The 24,327-nt window shown below is 49.0% G+C and overlaps 1 protein-coding gene across 1 annotated transcript in view; it reads right to left on the reverse strand.

The window, feature by feature from the left end:
- LOC139402053 (dynein axonemal assembly factor 5-like) overlaps window positions 1-19,866 on the reverse strand; it is a 31,706-nt gene extending 11,840 nt beyond the window's left edge. The window contains exons 1-4 of the mRNA XM_071146112.1: window positions 19,822-19,866; window positions 18,624-18,767; window positions 16,200-16,368; window positions 6,683-6,830 (exon numbers count right to left, since the gene is read on the reverse strand). Coding sequence (XP_071002213.1) covers window positions 6,683-6,830; window positions 16,200-16,368; window positions 18,624-18,767; window positions 19,822-19,866 — 506 coding nt within the window. The remainder of the gene's footprint in view (window positions 1-6,682; window positions 6,831-16,199; window positions 16,369-18,623; window positions 18,768-19,821) is intronic.
- Window positions 19,867-24,327: the final 4,461 nt, after the last annotated feature.

Raw genomic sequence — 24,327 nt, forward strand, 5'->3', positions numbered from 1 at the left:
CGAAAAACAAACCCAATTTTGATAAACTCCCATATCTATTGGTTGAAATACCAGCATGTGCCATCACAGCAGCAAGATTTGTGACCTGTTTCCATAAGAAAAGGGAAAATAAATCAACATAAATATGGGTTGTATTTACAATGGTGTTTGTTCTTCACTGGTGAAGAGGCACCATTTTAAATACAACCTATATTTATGTTGATTTATTTTCCCTTTTGTACTTGAACTATTTTCACATCATTACAACACTGTATATAGACATAATATGACATTTGAAATGTGAGAGATGGGAAGAGAGAGGCGTGGGGGAGGGGAAGAGAGAGAGAGAGACAGAAATGGAGAGGGAGAGAGAGAGAGCGAGAGAGCGAGAGAAGAGAGAGAATTAATGAAGTCGGTCAGTTATTCCAATGGACTGATTCCTACATTAGTACACGTCTTGGATAGAAGTAGATGTTCTGAAGCCGTCTCTCCTCCCCAGTCCCCACTCAACAAAGTACTTCTCCAATGATTCACTAAGAAATACCCCAAAAAATCTGCTCTCTAGTACCGGGCTATTCAACTCTGACCCTACGAGGTCCAGAGCCTGCTGGTTCTCTGTTCTACCTCATCATTATTTACACTCACCTGGTGTCCCAGGTCTAAATCTGTCCCTGGTTAGAGGGGAACAATGAAAACACAGTGGAACTGGCATCCAGGTCTAAATCTGTCCCTGGTTAGAGGGGAACAATGAAAACACAGTGGAACTGGCATCCAGGTCTAAATCGGTCCCTGGTTAGAGGGGAACAATGAAAACACAGTGGAACTGGCATCCAGGTCTAAATCTGTCCCTGGTTAGAGGGGAACAATGAAAACACAGTGGAACTGGCATCCAGGTCTAAATCGGTCCCTGGTTAGAGGGGAACAATGAAGACACAGTGGAACTGGCATCCAGGTCTAAATCTGTCCCTGGTTAGAGGGGAACAATGAAAACACAGTGGAACTGGCATCCAGGTCTAAATCTGTCCCTGGTTAGAGGGGAACAATGAAAACACAGTGGAACTGGCATCCAGGTCTAAATTCTGTCCCTGGTTAGAGGGGAACAATGAAGACACAGTGGAACTGGCATCCAGGTCTAAATCTGTCCCTGGTTAGAGGGGAACAATGAAAACACACAGTGGAACTGGCATTTAGGCCCAGAGATGAGTTTGAAGGCTCTAGTAGAGTGACACTCTAGTTCCCACATTCCCAAGAAATTCTCTAACGATAAGGACAAATACATTATTTTCTTCGGAAAATAAAGAAATGGTCTAGTCCCAGGTCTATTATCGAATAATTCACTATGAAATTCCTAAAAACTTTGCAGAAAAGTCTAGGAATACCTAATATAATCTAACGATATGGTGATGAATGATGCAGTCAGTGTACAAATAGGCAACATCATCAGAGTCAGGATGAGCAGACTGGGAAGTAGCCTCCTTGTCCTATGTGTCGCGATGTGAAAACACTTGATGAGAATATGAGTAATATAGAGCTACCAGGCAGCTACTGGAGATTACTGAGCGCTACACAGTGACAAACCACTGACACACAGCTGTATCTACGGCCATGTTTCCCACAGCCAGCCGGTCTGTGGATACTAAGACTAGAGGTGCAGAAAGAGAGGGAACAGGGGATGAAGAGAAGGGGACCATCTGGATGTCCTTTGTTTCTCCTCTTCTCTCACTCACTCTCTACTCTCCTGCCAATGCAATCATACTGACAGACACTCCCTCTCCCTGCCTGCCTGCGCCCACACACACACACACACACACACAGTTAATTTATGAGTCCGGCACCCCATTTCTCTCCAACACTGACATGTGGTATTTGTAAGTGCAAAATCTGGCAGCAGTCTCTATAATCCCTATATACACCCCCATTATACTTCTGTTCTGTGTGACTACATGTTGGAGCGGGCTGTACCATCTATTCTCCAGTAGGGGGAGCCTATCTCCCACTAATGCAGCCAGTCAGCAGCCTTCATGTGTTCTATTCTCCCTGCTCTCTATCTGTCCTATATGGAAGTGGATGGAAAGGATGCCATGAAGAGTAATGGATCTTTCCACATCGCATTGACCAATCCCATCAATAGTGTGCATGGTGCTCGCAGGCACAATAAGATATGATTGTCAGTTTGGTACCCAACACACGTTTACACAGTCTGACTCAAGACAAGTGCTACTCCCAGCAAGTAACGCGCATGTAAAGGACGTCACGCTGCTTATCGAGGGCCGCTTCCTCCTGATTCGGCTCATACCGAGGCCCGAACACAGGACCTCTGCTTCTTTGCAAGCACACATGACCACCCTCCTGAAGTGTCTTACCAATCACGGCACGTGAATAGCTAGCTATTTGGCAGCGCAAGTGGGGACACTTCTGGCTGAGGAGGCAGTTTTACACATCCCCATGTACACATCCCCACACACACACACACTGCTAGCCTGTCGGGTCTCTACACTGCCTAGCTCTATGCTGTAAATCTCAGACAGCAATTACAGACCTTCCTTGCCAACAACACACACCTCTTTCTGAAGAAGAACTTTGATTGTATCTGTCATTTTCACAGTGTGGGGTGTATTCTTTCTCCCATAACACATTCCTTTCTACTTGTATTTCATCTTAACTTTTAATAGCAGCCCACCTCTCTATTTCTGTTCTACCTTAACCTTCAATAGCAGCCCACAGATCCACATGAAACAAAGCCATTATGTGTCAGTGGAACTAAGGCATATGTTTGAGGATACTCTCTCTCTTCCCTTTTCCTTTCTCTTTGTTCTGCTGCCGACATGTTATTATGTCATTTTGTTACAGGAACAAAGAGTGTATTATAGAGAGATACTGTGCATCATTATCATTATCGCCTTGATGAGATGGAAGTGTGTGTCTGTGTGGGTGTGCTGCACTACAAACATTCTACATGGGAGAGACTGTGTGCGGGAAGGTATTACTTAAAAAAAGGCAGGTTGTAACCACATATAACAAATGGATTTGCATTAGTATATGCATTAAAAGTCCCAATGTAAAGATACAGCTCACTTTTCTACTTTTCTAGTTGCTACAGAGCATTGCTGCATGGGACACGTGCCCCATGTCAGTGAAGAGCATTGCTCACATGGGACACAGAGCATTGCTACATGGGACACGTGCCCCATGTCAGTGAAGAGCATTGCTGCATGGGACACGTGCCCCATGTCAGTGAAGAGCATTGCTGCATGGGACACGTGCCCCATGTCAGTGAAGAGCATTGCTGCATGGGACACGTGCCCCATGTCAGTGAAGAGCATTGCTACATGGGACACGTGCCCCATGTCAGTGAAGAGCATTGCTGCATGGGACACGTGCCCCATGTCAGTGAAGAGCATTGCTCACATGGGACACGTGCCCCATGTCAGTGAAGAGCATTGCTACATGGGACACGTGCCCCATGTCAGTGAAGAGCATTGCTCACATGGGACACGTGCCCCATGTCAGTGAAGAGCATTGCTACATGGGACACGTGCCCCATTTCAGTGAAGAGCATTGCTACATGGGACACGTGCCCCATGTCAGTGAAGAGCATTGCTCACATGGGACACGTGCCCCATGTCAGTGAAGAGCATTGCTCACATGGGACACGTGCCCCATTTCAGTGAAGAGCATTGCTACATGGGACACGTGCCCCATGTCAGTGAAGAGCATTGCTACATGGGACACGTGCCCCGTGTCAGTGAAGAGCATTGCTGCATGGGACACGTGCTGCCATGCAGCCTGCTCTTCACTGACTTTATGGCTAGTGGCTAACATTAGTGGCTAGTGGCTAACCGAGCTGGAATATAAACTCTGTAGCACAGAGTAGATCCTCCAAATGCCGTTGAAAAATAGTGCATTGTGGGTAGATGAGAAGATCTCCAGAATTAAGTGAATAAATATTTAATAACTATGTTTGTACTTATAGGTAACCAGATCGTGACTACAACTAACTTACTAAGTCTTTGACCACACATCACGTTGGTGAGTAAAAACTCATGCTTCCAACCCTATCTGTCAATATGAATTCTTCATAGTATAAACTTCCAGAAGACCTGGTGCCCTTAGATGAAAGTTGCTATACTGTATAATCACTCACTACTGATCTTCCTATGATGACTTAACTACCAAGGTGCCCTGGGTTAAAAGCACAAGTCAACACTAAACAGCATAGGTGGCCTGTGAGAGGAAGAGAGAGTTGGGGAAGGACAGAGGCTCTGCTTGTTACCTTTATGGGATGGATGTAGCCTATCACTCCTCTGGAGCTTGGAGTTCACAATGCTAATGTCTTAATGTCTGACTTCTAGCCTGGGTGTCAGTCTGCTTCTACCAACTCCTTTGGCCAGTTTGACTAAAAGGGTTCCACACCATAATAACTACCCAGATTGACCTCCACATGACCCTAGACATTATGTACACATCCACGGTGACACGCGCTGCACCCCGGGCAGTCACGGTCGACCCTTGGGGACCACGCTGACGAGTTACCCCACTGAGTGACGGGGACAACTGTTGCTGCGACCGCAGGAGCCACAGCAGAGACCACAGACCACAAGGCCCCGGCTTAACTTAATGCATTCCCCAAGATTAGAGAGGCGCTAGAGAGGCGCTGGAGGGGAAGAGAGATGGACTATGTGGAAATGGCTTGGAGAGGCGGAGATAACAGAGATATTCAGGGACCCCATGAGGAGTCTTTCATGTGATTGTCTGCTAATATCCTGGTCTGGATTTGACTGAATGTAATGTGGAATGCGTGGGTGACAGGTAGCCTCTCCACAGGTGATTTAGTTGTATGTGTCTGTTTACAATGTGACTCATGATGTGTAGATCAAATCCTCTTCAGGGCAATACAAGTTTAATTCTGTCATTCATTCTTCCAATCATTCAGTTAGTCTCAACGCTCCATCCCTCTTAACAGTGTTGAAAGATCACTCTGGGGTGGTGATGAGGCCTGGCGTTACTAACTCACTGAGGACGGATAGATCAAACCAAAATACACCCCCCCCCATCAGAGGCATATTGATAGGTATGTTTCATGTTGGTAGGTCCCAGATGTAACAAGATGCCTGTGGTGGTAGATTCCATCCAGATTAGTGAGACGGGGAGGACAATTTAGGCCAAGTAAAGCTCATTTCAACACATTTGAGCTATGGCTTCTATGAATTCTAAATTCAGCCTTGTAATGAGAAATATAAACAGTCAAAAGTAGGGGTAGGGGGGGGCATGTCCCCTCCATTACTAGTGGAAATTAGACCCATGGTTTTTCCTATTATGACCAATCTCCTATAGTAGCCATAGACTCTATATAGCCCAAGCCTCATAGAGAATAAACAGACCCACTGCAGTCTGCAGAGCCTGAGATGGGAAAGCTACCATAGACTTGCTGTACATAATACATCATTGACAACTACGTCTGTTGACGAGGGTCCCGTGTCGCTGGGCTGCTAATTCTACAGTTAATGAGGGGAAGTTGGAAAAACATGAGCTGTGCTAAATCTGCTAATAACGCCTGGGGAGAAACACATCACGTTCAGGGCAGTTTGGAGAAATGAAAACAAACGTGACAGGTTTAGGTCAGCCTGCGCTAACGAGCCTGTGGAAAGTCAACCTGGGCTATACTGGTCCAGCCTAGCTTTAACTGTGTGTATCTAAGACCATTACTGAACTTTCACCTCTCCTTTACCCATATTGTGGCATGTCGGGAAACCAGAGGTACTTCCTGTTTTCACTCTGCGACTTAGCTGTAGGTGTAGGAGCTAGGTGTTTATCATGCATTTTTTATGTCTGTGGTGGACACAGGTTTGTGTGTGTAAGTGCATGCGTGTGTGTGTGTGTATGCGTGTGTGTGTGTGTGTGTATGTGTGCGTGTATGTGCATGCATGTGTGTGTGTGTGTGTGTGTGTGTATGCATGTGTGTGTACAGTATGTAAATTTACGTGCATGAGCATGCGCGTGTCCTTGCGTCAGTTTGTGTTTGGCAGCCTGTGTGTGTGTGTGTGTGTAGCCTGTGTGTGTGTGTGTGTGTGGGAGTCTGTGTGTGTGTGTGTGTGTGTATGGGAGTCTGTGTGTGTGTGTGGGAGTCTGTGTGTGTGTGTGTGTGTGTGTGTGTGTGTGTGTGTGTATGGGAGTCTGTGTGTGTGTGTGGGAGTCTGTGTGTGTGTGTGTGTGTGGGAGTCTGTGTGTGTGTGTGTGGGAGTCTGTGTGTGTGCGTGTGTGGGAGTCTGTGTGTGTGCGTGTGTGGGAGTCTGTATGTGTGTGTGGGAGTCTGTATGTGTGTGTGTGTGTGGGAGTCTGTGTGTGTGTGTGTGTGTGTGTGTGTGTGTGTGTGTGTGAGTCTGTGTGTGTGTGTGTGTGTGAGAGTCTGTGTGTGTGTGTGTGTGTGTGAGTCTGTGTGTGTGTGTGTGAGTCTGTGTGTGTGTGTGTGTGAGTCTGTGTGTGTGTGTGTGTGTCTGTGTGTGTGTGGGAGTCTGTGTGTATCAGCCGGTCCCATATCACTCCCTATCCCTCCTTTTGGACCCCCCCATGTTAGCATGCCTGGAGAGGTATTTAAGCAGTGTTGCTTCAACCTTACAGATATGTAAACTTTGAAGGGTTAGGGCCAAGGGGGAGGGATTCAGATGGGACCGGCTGGTTGTGTGTGTGTGTGTTCAGAACTCACCCCTGGGAGTCCAGTGTGTGTGTAGCGTCCAGCAGCAGTTTGGACAGCATGGTGAAGATGTGTAGTCTCATCTCAGGGTCTCTCTCTGGGTCCAGACAGTTCTGCAGAAGGGGCATTAGCAAGGGCAGGAACTCTCCAATGACTGGGCCTGAACACACACGCAACACACACAGAAGAACAGAAGTCCTATTATTAGTACCACTGACCACTACTCAGTCAGACAGGGAAAGTTCCAAGGACTGACCAGACTGTGACACACAGCAACAAGGAAATGAGACATGAGTTAAAGGAGCTTTTGTGTGTGAATTGCTTGAGTGTGTGTGTGTGTGTGTGTGTTGCGGTAAGTCGTGTTACCAGGCTGGGTCAGTCACTGGATGGGAAATTCACAGTGAAAGTATTCCCAGCTCACACACACACACTAACCAAGTGTCTGTCTGACTATGTGTATGACACGCTGTAGAGACAAGACAGAGGATATCCTGTGATGATGAGGGCAGCGGCTGGCCAGTAGAACGGACTTCCCCCAATAAGCAGATAAAGAGAGGGAGAGAAAGAGAGAACAAGGCAATGGAGGGTAAGGAGAGAGGGAGATAGAGAGAGGAGAGAGAGGGAGCGAGAGGGAGGGAGAGAGGGAGGGAGAGAGGGAGAGAGAGAGGGAGATAGGGAGAGAGAGAGGGAGAGAGAGAGAGGGAGAGGGAGAGAGACAGAGAGGGAGAGAGAGAGAGAGAGGGAGAGAGGGAGAGAGAGAGAGAGACAGAGAGAGAGACAGAGAGAGAGACAGAGAGAGAGACAGAGAGAGAGAGAGAGAGAGAGAGAGAGAGAGAGAGAGAGAGAGAGAGAGAGAGAGAGGGACAGAGAGAGAGGGACAGAGAGAGAGGGACAGAGAGAGAGGGACAGAGAGAGAGAGACAGAGAGAGAGACAGAGAGAGAGACAGAGAGAGAGACAGAGAGAGAGACAGAGAGAGAGACAGAGAGAGACAGAGAGAGAGAGAGAGAGAGAGAGAGGGAGCGAGAGAGGGAGAGAGAGAGGGAGAGAGAGACAGAGACAGAGAGAGAGACAGAGACAGAGAGAGAGAACAAAATGGAAAGATGTCACACAGCAGGACTGTGCGAATCAAAACGGTGCCACAGACAGGGTGAAGGTGTCAGACCAGAGCAGACATCTCAAGGCCTCTTCACACTAACTCACTGCTGAAATGAGAGGGTCAGCTAGGCTGGATTCCTCTAAAATGATCCCTAGTACACAGCCAGTTGACCACAGTGTCCTGCCCTGCTCACCTGGCAGTGTGTGGTGTGGTGGAGGCACACAGACACAGAGGGGATTTATTTTTACAGGGCCAGAGGGTGCCAGACCAGAGACAGTGAAGGAACACACACACACACTCACACACACGTGCATGCAGAGACACACACAAAAACGCAGGGACATTTACGGACAAACACATACACAAACGCAGGGATCCACACACACACGTACGGAAAAGAGGAGCAATGCCAGTGTGAAGAGGAAATGGGAGGACAAAGTTTATGTCTGACAAACAGCAGTCAGAAGGTGAGACCAGACTATGACTAAGAGAATGGGATATTCTCAGATCTCAAACATCCACTAATAGATGCTATAATCTATAGCATGTCTTTGGCTCCCAGGCCCATATTCCCAGAATGCTTTGGCATAGTGGCCAGAAAGGTGAAAAGTTAACCCCGGAATGGCGAGGGGCTTTGTAGGGAGTATTTTAAAAATAACCACACAAAGACTGGGGGGGTCTGACCGTAAGCTTAGAATGGACTGGTCAGTTATGACTGGAGGCTTAGGGGACTAGAGGACATACTACAGCTGTTTATTGCTGTTCTCATACAATCAGAGCAGAAACCTCAAATACCTGTTCAGTACATCCTGTTACTATCATCTGATAAATATCTGTGTAAATCTATTGGTCCTGATTAAGCATGAATAACAGTACAACTATAAAACTAAAGAACAAAAAGAACTTCTCTATTATTAGAATTATACAGACAAACCTAAAGGGGTTCTATTTTGGGTTCCATGTAGAAACAATTCCATAGAGGGTTCTACATGGGGACAGCCAAAGAACCCTTTTTTCTAAGAGTGTATAGGTCTGGAGTGCAAGTGTGTGGTGTGTGAGAGAGAGAGACGGAGACAGACAGAGAGAGCGAGAGAAACAGAGAGAGAGAGAGACAGAGAGATAGACAGAGAGAGAGAGAGACGGAGACAGAGAGAGAGACAAGGCAAGAAGGGCATTCTATGCCATCAAAAGGAACATAAAATTCAACATACCAATTAGGATCTTGCTAAAAATACTTGAATCAGTCATAGAGCCCATTGCCCTTTAAGGTTGTGAGGTCTGGGGTCCGCTCACCAACCAAGATTTCACAAAATGGGACAAACACCAAATTGAGACTCTGCACGCAGAATTCTGCAAAAATATCCCCCGTGTACAACGTAGAACACCAAATAATGCATGCAGAGCAGAATTAGGCCGATACCCACTAATTATCAAAATCCAGAAAATAATTGTTAAATTCTACAACCACCTAAAAGGAAGTGATTCACAAACCTTCCATAACAAAGCCATCACCTACAGAGAGATGAACCTGGAGAAGAGTCCCCTAAGCAAGCTGGTCCTGGGGCTCTGATCACAAACACACCCCACAGAGCCCCAGCAACACAATTAGACCCAACCAAATCATGAGAAAACAAAAAGATAATTATTTCCAATGTGTCAAGTAATTAACAAAAACACTGAGCAAACTAGAATGGTATTTGGCCCTAAACAGAGAGTACACAGTGGCAGAATACCTGACCACTGTGACGGACCCTAAACAGAGAGTACACAGTGGCAGAATACCTGACCACTGTGACTGACCCTAAACAGAGAGTACACAGTGGCAGAATACCTGACCACTGTGACGGACCCTAAACAGAGAGTACACAGTGGCAGAATACCTGACCACTGTGACTGACCCTAAACAGAGAGTACACAGTGGCAGAATACCTGACCACTGTGACGGACCCTAAACAGAGAGTACACAGTGGCAGAATACCTGACCACTGTGACGGACCCTAAACAGAGAGTACACAGTGGCAGAATACCTGACCACTGTGACGGACCCTAAACAGAGAGTACACAGTGGCAGAATACCTGACCACTGTGACGGACCCTAAACAGAGAGTACACAGTGGCAGAATACCTGACCACTGTGACGGACCCTAAACAGAGAGTACACAGTGGCAGAATACCTGACCACTGTGACGGACCCTAAACAGAGAGTACACAGTGGCAGAATACCTGACCACTGTGACGGACCCTAAACAGAGAGTACACAGTGGCAGAATACCTGTCCACTGTGACGGACCCTAAACAGAGAGTACACAGTGGCAGAATACCTGACCACTGTGACTGACCCTAAACAGAGAGTACACAGTGGCAGAATACCTGACCACTGTGACTGACCCTAAACAGAGAGTACACAGTGGCAGAATACCTGACCACTGTGACGGACCCTAAACAGAGAGTACACAGTGGCAGAATACCTGACCACTGTGACGGACCCTAAACAGAGAGTACACAGTGGCAGAATACCTGACCACTGTGACGGACCCTAAACAGAGAGTACACAGTGGCAGAATACCTGACCACTGTGACGGACCCTAAACAGAGAGTACACAGTGGCAGAATACCTGACCACTGTGACGGACCCTAAACAGAGAGTACACAGTGGCAGAATACCTGACCACTGTGACGGACCCTAAACAGAGAGTACACAGTGGCAGAATACCTGACCACTGTGACGGACCCTAAACAGAGAGTACACAGTGGCAGAATACCTGTCCACTGTGACGGACCCTAAACAGAGAGTACACAGTGGCAGAATACCTGACCACTGTGACTGACCCTAAACAGAGAGTACACAGTGGCAGAATACCTGACCACTGTGACTGACCCTAAACAGAGAGTACACAGTGGCAGAATACCTGACCACTGTGACGGACCCTAAACAGAGAGTACACAGTGGCAGAATACCTGACCACTGTGACGGACCCTAAACAGAGAGTACACAGTGGCAGAATACCTGACCACTGTGACGGACCCTAAACAGAGAGTACACAGTGGCAGAATACCTGACCACTGTGACGGACCCTAAACAGAGAGTACACAGTGGCAGAATACCTGACCACTGTGACGGACCCTAAACAGAGAGTACACAGTGGCAGAATACCTGACCACTGTGACGGACCCTAAACAGAGAGTACACAGTGGCAGAATACCTGACCACTGTGACGGACCCTAAACAGAGAGTACACAGTGGCAGAATACCTGTCCACTGTGACGGACCCTAAACAGAGAGTACACAGTGGCAGAATACCTGACCACTGTGACGGACCCTAAACAGAGAGTACACAGTGGCAGAATACCTGACCACTGTGACTGACCCTAAACAGAGAGTACACAGTGGCAGAATACCTGACCACTGTGACGGACCCTAAACAGAGAGTACACAGTGGCAGAATACCTGACCACTGTGACGGACCCTAAACAGAGAGTACACAGTGGCAGAATACCTGTCCACTGTGACGGACCCTAAACAGAGAGTACACAGTGGCAGAATACCTGACCACTGTGACGGACCCTAAACAGAGAGTACACAGTGGCAGAATACCTGACCACTGTGACGGACCCTAAACAGAGAGTACACAGTGGCAGAATACCTGACCACTGTGACTGACCCTAAACAGAGAGTACACAGTGGCAGAATACCTGACCACTGTGACCGACCCTAAACAGAGAGTACACAGTGGCAGAATACCTGACCACTGTGACGGACCCTAAACAGAGAGTACACAGTGGCAGAATACCTGACCACTGTGACGGACCCTAAACAGAGAGTACACAGTGGCAGAATACCTGACCACTGTGACGGACCCTAAACAGAGAGTACACAGTGGCAGAATACCTGTCCACTGTGACGGACCCTAAACAGAGAGTACACAGTGGCAGAATACCTGACCACTGTGACGGACCCTAAACAGAGAGTACACAGTGGCAGAATACCTGACCACTGTGACTGACCCTAAACAGAGAGTACACAGTGGCAGAATACCTGACCACTGTGACGGACCCTAAACAGAGAGTACACAGTGGCAGAATACCTGACCACTGTGACGGACCCTAAACAGAGAGTACACAGTGGCAGAATACCTGTCCACTGTGACGGACCCTAAACAGAGAGTACACAGTGGCAGAATACCTGACCACTGTGACGGACCCTAAACAGAGAGTACACAGTGGCAGAATACCTGACCACTGTGACGGACCCTAAACAGAGAGTACACAGTGGCAGAATACCTGACCACTGTGACTGACCCTAAACAGAGAGTACACAGTGGCAGAATACCTGACCACTGTGACCGACCCTAAACAGAGAGTACACAGTGGCAGAATACCTGACCACTGTGACTGACCCTAAACAGAGAGTACACAGTGGCAGAATACCTGACCACTGTGACGGACCCTAAACAGAGAGTACACAGTGGCAGAATACCTGACCACTGTGACTGACCCTAAACAGAGAGTACACAGTGGCAGAATACCTGACCACTGTGACGGACCCTAAACAGAGAGTACACAGTGGCAGAATACCTGACCACTGTGACTGACCCTAAACAGAGAGTACACAGTGGCAGAATACCTGACCACTGTGACCGACCCTAAACAGAGAGTACACAGTGGCAGAATACCTGACCACTGTGACTGACCCTAAACAGAGAGTACACAGTGGCAGAATACCTGACCACTGTGACGGACCCTAAACAGAGAGTACACAGTGGCAGAATACCTGACCACTGTGACTGACCCTAAACAGAGAGTACACAGTGGCAGAATACCTGACCACTGTGACTGACCCTAAACAGAGAGTACACAGTGGCAGAATACCTGACCACTGTGACGGACCCTAAACAGAGAGTACACAGTGGCAGAATACCTGACCACTGTGACTGACCCTAAACAGAGAGTACACAGTGGCAGAATACCTGACCACTGTGACTGACCCTAAACAGAGAGTACACAGTGGCAGAATACCTGACCACTGTGACTGACCCTAAACAGAGAGTACACAGTGGCAGAATACCTGACCACTGTGACGGACCCTAAACAGAGAGTACACAGTGGCAGAATACCTGACCACTGTGACTGACCCTAAACAGAGAGTACACAGTGGCAGAATACCTGACCACTGTGACTGACCCTAAACAGAGAGTACACAGTGGCAGAATACCTGACCACTGTGACTGACCCTAAACAGAGAGTACACAGTGGCAGAATACCTGACCACTGTGACTGACCCTAAACAGAGAGTACACAGTGGCAGAATACCTGACCACTGTGACGGACCCTAAACAGAGAGTACACAGTGGCAGAATACCTGACCACTGTGACTGACCCTAAACAGAGAGTACACAGTGGCAGAATACCTGACCACTGTGACTGACCCTAAACAGAGAGTACACAGTGGCAGAATACCTGACCACTGTGACTGACCCTAAACAGAGAGTACACAGTGGCAGAATACCTGACCACTGTGACTGACCCTAAACAGAGAGTACACAGTGGCAGAATACCTGACCACTGTGACGGACCCTAAACAGAGAGTACACAGTGGCAGAATACCTGACCACTGTGACTGACCCTAAACAGAGAGTACACAGTGGCAGAATACCTGACCACTGTGACTGACCCTAAACAGAGAGTACACAGTGGCAGAATACCTGACCACTGTGACTGACCCTAAACAGAGAGTACACAGTGGCAGAATACCTGACCACTGTGACGGACCCTAAACAGAGAGTACACAGTGGCAGAATACCTGACCACTGTGACTGACCCTAAACAGAGAGTACACAGTGGCAGAATACCTGACCACTGTGACTGACCCTAAACAGAGAGTACACAGTGGCAGAATACCTGACCACTGTGACTGACCCTAAACAGAGAGTACACAGTGGCAGAATACCTGACCACTGTGACGGACCCTAAACAGAGAGTACACAGTGGCAGAATACCTGACCACTGTGACGGACCCTAAACAGAGAGTACACAGTGGCAGAATACCTGACCACTTTGACTGACCCTAAACAGAGAGTACACAGTGGCAGAATACCTGACCACTGTGACTGACCCTAAACAGAGAGTACACAGTGGCAGAATACCTGACCACTGTGACTGACCCTAAACAGAGAGTACATAGTGGCAGAATACCTGTCCACTGTGACTGACCCAGACTATGTACATACTTAGTGAGCATAGCCTTGCTATTGAGAAAGGCCGCCGTAGACAGACCTGGCTCTCAAGAGAAGACAGGCTATGTGCACACTGCCCACAAAATGAGGTGTAAACTGAGCTGCACTTCCTAACCTCCTGGCCAATGTATGACCATATTAGAGACACATACTTCCCTCAGATTACACAGATCCACAAAGAATTCGAAAACAAACCCATATCTACTGGGTGAAATAACACAGTGTGCCATCACAGCAGCAAGATTTGTGACCTGTTGCCACAAGAAAAGGGCAACCAGTGAAGAACAAACACCATTGTAAATACAACCCATGTCTTTATTGTTTTGAAACTTCGGTATGTATAATGTTTACTGTTAATTTTATTGTTTATTTCACTTTTGTATATTATCTACCTCACTTGCTTTGGCAATGTTAACACATGTTTCCCATGCCAATAAAGCCCCTTGAATTGAAATTGAATTGAAAGAGAGAAAGAGAGAGCAATCCGGGATGAAAGAACGTGTGTCGGAGGTGCTAATGTCGGAGGATTATGGTGGATAGGGGTAAAGTAATGCGTAAAGTGAGTTCAGAGCCCTGTAACCCTCCCTAACCTGGACTGAGACAGACTGGGAGTGGGGGGGAATTTACCCTAGTCACTAAGCTAACTTGGCTCTAATGACAAGCTTTCTGTGTGTAGCTGGATAATGGCAGGTTATGTTGCTGACTTGCCAGATGCCTCAAACTGAATTATTCTGCTGCTATCATTCGCTACATACTTCAGTCAGACTGCCACCATTCAAGTGGTTTGTAGTGACATCAAAGTGCGGGGTGTTGTACAAAACCAAGTCATCAGCGATTGGACCATCTCTAACCATCAGAGTGTCAAAGCCAATGACACATTTTTAAAAGTGCCACTTTACACATTTTTGTTCTGGCTCTGACCCAAACCATCGGTTTCTGGGACCAATCAGACCGTAGAGGAGGTACTCAGATACAGACTCATTTTTGTTCTGGCTCTGGCCCAAACCATCGGTTTCTGGGACCAATCAGACCGTAGAGGAGGTACTCAGATACAGGCTCATTTTTGTTCTGGCTCTGGCCCAAACCATCGGTTTCTGGGACCAATCAGACCGTAGAGGAGGTACTCAGATACAGACTCATTTTTGTTCTGGCTCTGGCCCAAACCATCGGTTTCTGGGACCAATCAGACCGTAGAGGAGGTACTCAGATACAGACTCATTTTTGTTCTGGCTCTGGCCCAAACCATCGGTTTCTGGGACCAATCAGACCGTAGAGGAGGTACTCAGATACAGACTCATTTTTGTTCTGGCTCTGGCCCAAACCATCGGTTTCTGGGACCAATCAGACCGTAGAGGAGGTACTCAGATACAGACTAATTTTTGTTCTGGCTCTGGCCCAAACCATCAGTTTCTGGGACCAATCAGACCGTAGAGGAGGTACTCAGATACAGACTCATTTTTGTTCTGGCTCTGGCCCAAACCATCGGTTTCTGGGACCAATCAGACCATAGAGGAGGTACTCAGATACAGACTCATTTTTGTTCTGGCTCTGGCCCAAACCATCGGTTTCTGGGACCAATCAGACCATAGAGGAGGTACTCAGATACAGACTCATTTTTGTTCTGGCTCTGGCCCAAACCATCGGTTTCTGGGACCAATCAGACCGTAGAGGAGGTACTCAGATACAGACTCATTGCGAAGAAGAAACTAACATCCATGGGTGTGATGTTTTGCCGGTGCAAGGAGTTTGGGTAGCCAGGCAAGTCTCTTTCTGTCTGTGTGAGTGTTTCTAAAGGGGACTTGAGTTAAAGGTCTTTGACTTGTCTCAGAGTCATACAGGTCTTAAGGGTAGATGACAGCGTAGAAATAAAGTGAATAGAACGGACATACCAACATTTGTTTCCATTCCTGTTAGTGAGTATTTCTCCTTTGCCAAGATAATCCAGCCTCCTGACAGGTGTAGCAACATCACACAGCCATTGTAGAGGAGTGGGACAACATTCCACAGGCCACAATCAACAGCCTGATCAACTCTATGTTCCTGTAGGTTCTCTCCAACCCTAATCTAACACACCTGATTTGAATGAATATCTATCTGATCAGTTGAATCAGGTTAGTTACAAGTGGAGTTGGATTTAAAACCTACAGGAGGGTAGGCTCTCCAGGAACACGCTTGGAGAAGCCTAACCTATAGTCTCACCTGATTGGGTGGCGATGACCTGGAGCTGCAGTCTCTGGGGGGAGTAGCTGGTCCAGGTCTTCTGAGAGGCTGAGAGCCACTGGAGCAGCTGATCCATGTGCTGCCTGTAGAGGTCAGCTACTGTAGCCAGACCCTGGACCTTACACAGAGACACTACGCTCTGCTCTGCCTGAGAGGAGAGAGAGAGGGAGGAGAGAGAGAGATGGAGAGACAGAGAGAGAGATGGAGAGAGACAGAGACAGAGAGAGAGACAGAGAGAGAGACAGAGAGAGAGAGAGAGAGAGAGAGAGAGAGAGAGAGAGAGAGACAGAGAGAGAGAGAGACAGAGAGAGAGACAGAGAGAGACGGAGAGGAGAGAGAGAGAGACGGAGAGGAGAGAGAGAGCGAGAGAGATGGAGAGAGAGAGAGAGAGATGGAGAGAGAGAGAGAGATGGAGATGGAGAGAGAGATGGAGATGGAGAGAGAGATGGAGATGGAGATGGAGAGGAGAGAGACAGGAGAGAGAGACAGAGAGAGGGAGAGAGAGAGAAACAGGAAGGGAAGGTGAGAGAAAGTGATCAACACATTCCATTAAAATGTTAATGGCTGTGTTGTAAGTTTAGATTACATCTGGAAACAGAAGCATGAACAGTAACTTTACCATGAAAATAATAACTCTCCAAAAACGCTGTAAACAATGTGCTTCACATGCTCTTAGTCTTATACATCAAACCACTAACACATGTACCCATACAGAAAACAAACAGGAAGCATACATCCCATAGTCACAATAAACATCAACGGAGAGGAAATGAGCAGAGTGAGAGAAAGGAGCGTGAGCATAGTGTTGTCTCTTCAGGACAGAGGAAGTGACCTCGAGGGGCGCGTTATGGTCCCCTTGAGGGGAGGCAGGGATGGACACTGTCTGATTGACTGTCCTCTTGAGTCAATAGTGTTAACCCCCTGCGAAGGGAGCCAACAACCCCTACCCCCCCCCCCCCCCCCACACAAACTGGAAGATCATTTTCTGGGAAAACTGGCGTTGCCATTCCCCCTGGGAGGTGGAACAACGTCCAGGAATGTCCCAGGCCATGGTCTCCCTCCCTCCTTCTCTACATGTCCCAGGCCATGGTCTCCCTCCCTCCCTCCTTCTCTACATGTCCCAGGCCATGCTCTCCCTCCCTCCTTCTCTACATGTCCCAGGCCATGCTCTCCTTCCCTCCTTCTCTACATGTCCCAGGCCATGCTCTCCCTCCCTCCTTCTCTACATGTCCCAGGCCATGCTCTCCTTCCCCCCTTCTCTACATGTCCCAGGCCATGCTCTCCCTCCCTCCTTCTCTACATGTCCCAGGCCATGCTCTCCCTCCCTCCTTCTCTACATGTCCCAGGCCATGCTCTCCCTCCCTCCTTGCCCCCTTCTCTACATGTCCCAGGCCATGCTCTCCCTCCCTCCTTCCCCCCTTCTCTACATGTCTCAGGCCATGCTCTCCCTCCCTCCTTCCCCCCTTCTCCACATGTCCCTGTCCCTATTCTTCCTCCCAGTTCCAAACAGGACACCGTTTCTGCAGACAGACACACAGACAGTAAGACATAGAAGGCCACTGAGTGGTCAGTCATTCATCCGTTGGCCAGAGTGCAACTCCAGTTCCCGCTCCTCTCCTCGTAGACCTGCTATTAGCACACAGTCCAGACAGACCGACTAAACTAAGACGTAACACAGGGCTTTTACAGTCTGTTCTGTTTCCTCTGCCTCCTCTCTTTGTTGTTTTATTCTGGGTCAAGTTACCCGGACGAGGAGTGTCCTTCGCGGCAGGATGGCGCTCGCATGGCATGTAATGGCAGCAGGCGTGAGGAAAGATGGCGCTGGCGCTGATTCTCTCGCTCTCTCAAAACCGCCTCCTTTCACCCTTGGCAACGGTTTAAACTAGTTCCACTCCAAAGGTGCAATTTCTGACTAAATGGGTAATTACAGTAGACTGTCGAGTTCCACTGTGCCCACTTTGAACCAGGGCTAACACTCACATTCTTCAAATAGCTTCTCTGGCCCGCTATTCAAAACATACTCACAGCTGTAATAAACAAGGAGGAGGGGGGTGGAAAGAGAGTGTTACATGTTAAAAACATTCTAGATCACCACATGTCAGAGCAGAGAAGGAGAGGAGTAGTTACACAGGAGAGGTGGATGGTTATAAACGTTGAGCCCACAGGGGAGGGGAGGCCTGCCTGGAAGACAGAGAGGATAATGGGATTGCTCGTTAGAGCCACTGGGTGAGGCTGTGTGTGTGTGTGCGTGTGTGTGTGTGTGTGTGTGTGTGTGTGTGTGTGTGTGTGTGTGTGTGTGTGTGTCTCTTACCTGGGCAGTGAGCTGGGGTTTGATGTATGGATGTGTAGACATACGTGTGTGTGTCCATGTACTGTTTGTGTGTGTATGTGAGCACATCTTACCTTGTCAGTGAGCTGTGGCTCAGTGGAGAGGCTCTGGACAGTAACCAGCACCTGTAACAGCTGTAGACTGACCGAGCAACAGTCCTTCTCACACACAGACAACAGAACATCCACACAGGACAGCAACTGGTCCAGATACACCGCCTGGGAGAGGGACGGAGAGACAATTCTAATTCAGCCCTTTATTGGGTAAATATCATACATCACACAAACATATTTAAATATCAGCCCTCACACATTTACACCTGGAAAAGGAGAGACCGGGAGAGAGAGGGAGACGGAGATAGGGGAATGTGTAGATTGAGGTGGAGTGTGAGAAGGGGTGAGAGAGATAGGTACAGAGAGAGAGATAGGTACAGAGAGAGGGAGTAAGAGAGATAGGTACAGAGATAGGGAGTAAGAGAGAGATAGGTACAGAGAGAGGGAGTAAGAGAGATGGGTACAGAGAGAGGGAGTAAGAGAGATGGGTACAGAGAGAGATAGGTACAGCGATAGGGAGTAAGGGAGTAAGAGAGAGAGATAGGTACAGAGAGAGGGAGTAAGAGATGGGTACAGAGAGAGATAGGTACAGAGAGAGGGAATAAGAGAGAGAGAGAGGTACAGAGAGAGGGAATAAGAGAGAGAGATAGGTACAGAGAGAGAGAGATAGGTACAGAGATAGGGAGTAAGAGAGAGATAGGTACAGAGAGAGGGAGTAAGAGAGATGGGTACAGAGAGAGATAGGTACAGCGATAGGGAGTAAGGGAGAGAGAGAGGTACAGAGAGAGGGAATAAGAGAGAGAGATAGGTACAGAGAGAGAGAGATAGGTACAGAGATAGGGAGTAAGAGAGAGATAGGTACAGAGAGAGGGAGTAAGAGAGATGGGTACAGAGAGAGATAGGTACAGAGAGAGGGAATAAGAGAGAGAGAGAGGTACAGAGAGAGGGAATAAGAGAGAGAGATAGGTACAGAGAGAGAGAGAGATAGGTACAGAGAGAGAGATAGGTACAGAGAGAGGGAGTAAGAGAGAGACTGCAGTGCTAGTCTGATGGTGCATGAGAAGCCCCTGACCTCTGTTCCTCACTGTCATACTGTTAAATGAGGGAAAAGTCAATGGTGTGACCGCTCCCTTCACCACCAGCCTAGAAGCTAGATTTATTTTCTCTGAACTCTATCCGCCCTCTCCCCTCTATCCCTCCTTCTGTCTCCCTCGCTCACACTTCTCTCCATCTGCTCCCTCTCACCTCTCTCACGACACGCCATCCTCCCTTCCTCCCTCAGTTCTGACACTCTCTCTCTCTCTCTCTGTGTCTCTCTCCCTCTGTCTCCCCCCCCCTCTCTCTCTGTGTGTCTCTCTGTCTCTCCATCTCTCTCTCTCTCTCTGTGTCTCTCTGTGTCTCTCTCTCTCTCTCTCCTTGTCTCTCTCTCTCTCTCTCGCTCCGTGTCTCTCTCTCTCTGTCTCTCTCTCTGTGTCTCTCTCTCTCTCTCTCTCTCTGTGTTGCTCTCTCTCTCTGTGTTGCTCTTTCTCTCTGTGTTGCTCTCTCTCTCTCCATCTGTGTCTCTCTGTGTCTCTCTCTCTGTAGGGTGAGCTCATGTTTAGACAAAAGGCCCTCCACTCTGACCAATTTCCATGCCATCACCGGGAGCACAGCCTTGTTTCCTGTTTTGCTGTGGCCTGTCATTAGAGAGGAGGGAGGGATGGGGAGGCAGTCTCCAGGTGTTTGCTTAGGGAGAGAGGGGGTGTATTAGGGAATGGAGAGAGATGGCCAAGAGTCTGTACGCACGCACACACACACACACACACACACACACACACACACACCTCATCCCTCCCATTCTCCATAATGACAAAACGTCTGTTCAGTGCTCAAAGCAGGCACTAGGAGGAGCACAACACTGTCTTCCCCGAGCGGCCAAAGAGCGGCCAGAGAGAAACCAGAGAGCAGAAAGACAGCGGCCAGAGAGCAGCCAGAGAGCGACCAGAGAGCAGAAAGAGCGCGGCCAGAGAGCAGAAAGAGAGCAGCCAGAGAGCGGCCAGAGAGCAGAAAGAGAGCGGCCAGAGAGAAGCCAGAGAGCAGCCAGAGAGCAGAAAGAGAGCGGCCAAAGAGCAGAAAGAGAGCGGCCAAAGAGAAGCCAGAGAGCTGCCAGAGAGTGGAAAGAGAGCGGCCAGAGAGCGGAGAGAGCGGCCAGAGAGCGACCAGAGAGCAGAAAGAGAGCGGCCAGAGAGAAGCCAGAGAGCGGCCAGAGAGCGGCCAGAGAGCGGCCAGAGAGAAGCCAGAGAGCGGCCAAAGAGCAGAAAGAGAGCGGCCAAAGAGAAGCCAGAGAGCTGCCAGAGAGTGGAGAGAGCGGCCAGAGAGCGACCAGAGAGCAGAAAGAGAGCGGCCAGAGAGAAGCCAGAGAGCGGCCAGAGAGCGACCAGAGAGCAGAAAGAGAGCGGCCAGAGAGCAGAAAAAGAGTGGCCAGAGAGAAGCCAGAGAGCGGCCAGAGAGAAGCCAGAGAGCGGAAAGAGTGGCCAGAGAGCAGAAAGAGAGCGGCCAGAGAGCAGAAAGAGAGCGGCCAGAGAGCAGAAAGAGAGCGGCCAGAGAGCAGAAAGAGAGCGGCCAGAGAGCTGCCAGAGAGCTGAAAGAGAGCGGCCAGAGAGAAGCCAGAGAGCAGCCAGAGAGCAGCCAGAGAGCAGAAAGAGAGCGGCCAGAGAGCAGCCAGAGAGCAGCCAAAAAGCAGAAAGAGAGCGGCCAGAGAGCGGCCAGAGAGCAGAAAGAGAGCGGCCAGAGAGCGGCCAGAGAGCGGCCAGAGAGCGGCCAGAGAGCAGAAAGAGAGCGGCCAGAGAGCAGAAAGAGAGCGGCCAGAGAGCAGAAAGAGAGCAGCCAGAGAGCAGAAAGAGAGCGGCCAGAGAGCGGCCAGAGAGCGGCCAGAGAGAAGCCAGAGAGCAGCCAGAGAGCAGCCAGAGAGCGGCATGCCACTTCAGTGGGAAGGAAAAGAGATCAAAGCATAAATAAATAAGATGGAAGAGCAGTGAGTCTATGACAGGACTGGAGAGGAGAGACTAGAGGGTCAGGACTTCCAGGGCTGGAGAGGAGAGACTAGAGGGTCAGGACTTCCAGGGCTGGAGAGGAGAGACTAGAGGGTCAGGACTTCCAGGGCTGGAGAGGAGAGACTAGAGGTTCAGGACTTCCAGGGCTGGAGACTAGAGACTATTCTAAAAGAAAGTGAGCATTGAGGATAACCTCTGCTTCCTTAGTCCCCCTGTCTGGCCTGGGCTTCCCTGGGGCTTCCCCCTCCCCTCTCTGGGCTTCCCTGTGCCTCCCCCTTACCTCTGGGTTTTCCTGGGGCCTCCCCCTCACCTCTCTTGGCTTCCCTGGGGCCTCCCCCTCACCTCTCTTGGCTTCCCTGGGGCCTCCCCCTCACCTCTCTGGGCTTCCCTGGGCCTCCCCCTCACCCCATCTTGGCTTCCCTGGGCCTCCCCCTCACCCCATCTTGGCTTCCCTGGGCCTCCCCCTCACCCCATCTTGGCTTCCCTGGGGCCTCCCCCTCACCCCTCCTGGCTTCCCTGGGGCCTCCCCCTCACCCCTCCTGGCTTCCCTGGGGCCTCCCCCTCACCCCTCTGGGCTTGTGACTCAGTTCTCCCCTCCTGTGTACTTACTCACCCCCCCTGTAGAGTGTGGACGTGCTCACAGTGGGTGGTGAGGATACCCATAGAATCTCTAGTTATTGTATTTCTGTGGGGATCCCCCTCTTTACAGCTCTGCAGCTCACTATCATGGGAATAGAGCAGAGATAATGTGGAGGTTTCACTCTGTTCTGGTCTGGTCTGTCCTGTTCTGGTCTGCTCTGTTCTGTTCTCTGCTGTGTTCTGTTCTGCTCTGTTTTGGTGTGTTCTGGTCTGTTCTCTGCTGTGTTCTCTTCTGTTCTCTGCTGTGTTCTGGTCTGTTCTCTGCTGTGGTCTGTTCTGTTCTCTGCTGTGTTCTGGTCTGTTCTGTTCTCTGCTGTGTTCTGGTCTGTTCTGTTCTCTGCTGTGGTCTGGTCTGTTCTGTTCTCTGCTGTGGTCTGGTCTGTTCTGTTCTCTGCTGTGTTCTGGTCTGTTCTGTTCTCTGCTGTGGTCTGGTCTGTTCTGTTCTCTGCTGTGGTCTGGTCTGTTCTGTTCTCTGCTGTGGTCTGGTCTGTTCTGTTCTCTGCTGTGTTCTGGTCTGTTCTGTTCTCTGCTGTGGTCTGGTCTGTTCTGTTCTCTGCTGTGTTCTGGTCTGTTCTGTTCTCTGCTGTGTTCTGGTCTGTTCTGTTCTCTGCTGTGTTCTGGTCTGTTCTGTTCTCTGCTGTGGTCTGGTCTGTTCTGTTCTCTGCTGTGGTCTGGTCTGTTCTGTTCTCTGCTGTGTTCTGGTCTGTTCTGTTCTCTGCTGTGGTCTGGTCTGTTCTGTTCTCTGCTGTGGTCTGGTCTGTTCTGTTCTCTGCTGTGTTCTGGTCTGTTCTGTTCTCTGCTGTGGTCTGGTCTGTTCTGTTCTCTGCTGTGGTCTGTTCTCTGTTCTGGTTTGTTGTGTATTCATTACCCCCCCCCCCCCCCCCAACTTCTGCCGGTGTCATGGCAACAGGGAAACAGATACACCCCTGGAGCTCAGACCCGGTTGTGTCAGTCCACAGGTGAGGTGGCGGGTACGGGTACGGGCACGGGTACGGTAAGCCCAACCCACCACCACACTTCTCCTTTCTTTCCTCTCTCTTTCAACAGCGAGAGGAGCAGGCCACAGCTGTCAGCGGCCATGACATCAGACAGAGGAAACATGTCAGAGTGGGGTTTGTGTTTTCTGAGAGACAGTAATATGGCCGACATGGCATCACCACGTCACGCAAAGGACAGCCACTCCCAAGTCTCTCGGCAGCATTTGCACAGAAGACAAGATAGAAAACAGAGCCTCCTCTGGCTCAGCACTTTGACAGTGTCTTGCTGTGTAATGTTCTGTCTGTTAACGACGTGGTTGTAAACACTCCTTCCCTTCACCTTTCTCTCTCCCATCTGCCTGTTTGCTTTAGCTCCGCAAATGTGAGACTAGCGCCGTAGCCACGGCAACACCACAATGGCCCTCAGCTGTAGAGTGAGAGCGTGTCTCTATTATGTACTAATAGCTTAATGTCTGTGGGTGTGTGTGTTTTATGGTATGTCCTATAATTACAACTTGTACGACACGGAAGCTTAACTAACCAACACTCCTTTCAACTCCTCTCTGCCACAGTGAAGTCATTGTGAGTGCCAAGCACAATATCAGTGTCCACATCTTCAAGGGGCTCCACCACTCTCTCTCTCTCTCTCTGCTGACCAGAGTGGTGACTTTGAAGATTATTTATATTGGATTTTTTTACTGCTTTTTGGTCCAAGTCAAACCTCTCACTCTCTTGCACAAAACTCTAATGTTGGAAGGATCAAAAACACAAAAGTTGTTCTCAACTTTTGAAGTTTATTTTAAAAAGCATAGCATCTGAGTCTGCAATTTAACTATTATTTTTTAACTCTACTTTATCTTATCACCACCGCTGCCCAATGTGCTCATGACATTTTACCCTTACATGTCTAAAAACCAACGAGCTAAACTGATATCAAAAACAGACAGTTAGTCCAACAAGCATGATCACTGTGGCTGCTGGCTAACCTTCAGACCATCTGTGTGATGACTGGGTCTCTGAAGTTCATGTCAGAGTATTTGATCATTTTTATTTAACCTTCATTTCCACAGGTTTTTC

The sequence above is a fragment of the Oncorhynchus clarkii genome, unplaced genomic scaffold (assembly GCF_045791955.1).
Source record: "Oncorhynchus clarkii lewisi isolate Uvic-CL-2024 unplaced genomic scaffold, UVic_Ocla_1.0 unplaced_contig_560_pilon_pilon, whole genome shotgun sequence".
In the NCBI taxonomy this organism is placed as follows: Eukaryota; Metazoa; Chordata; class Actinopteri; order Salmoniformes; family Salmonidae; genus Oncorhynchus; species Oncorhynchus clarkii.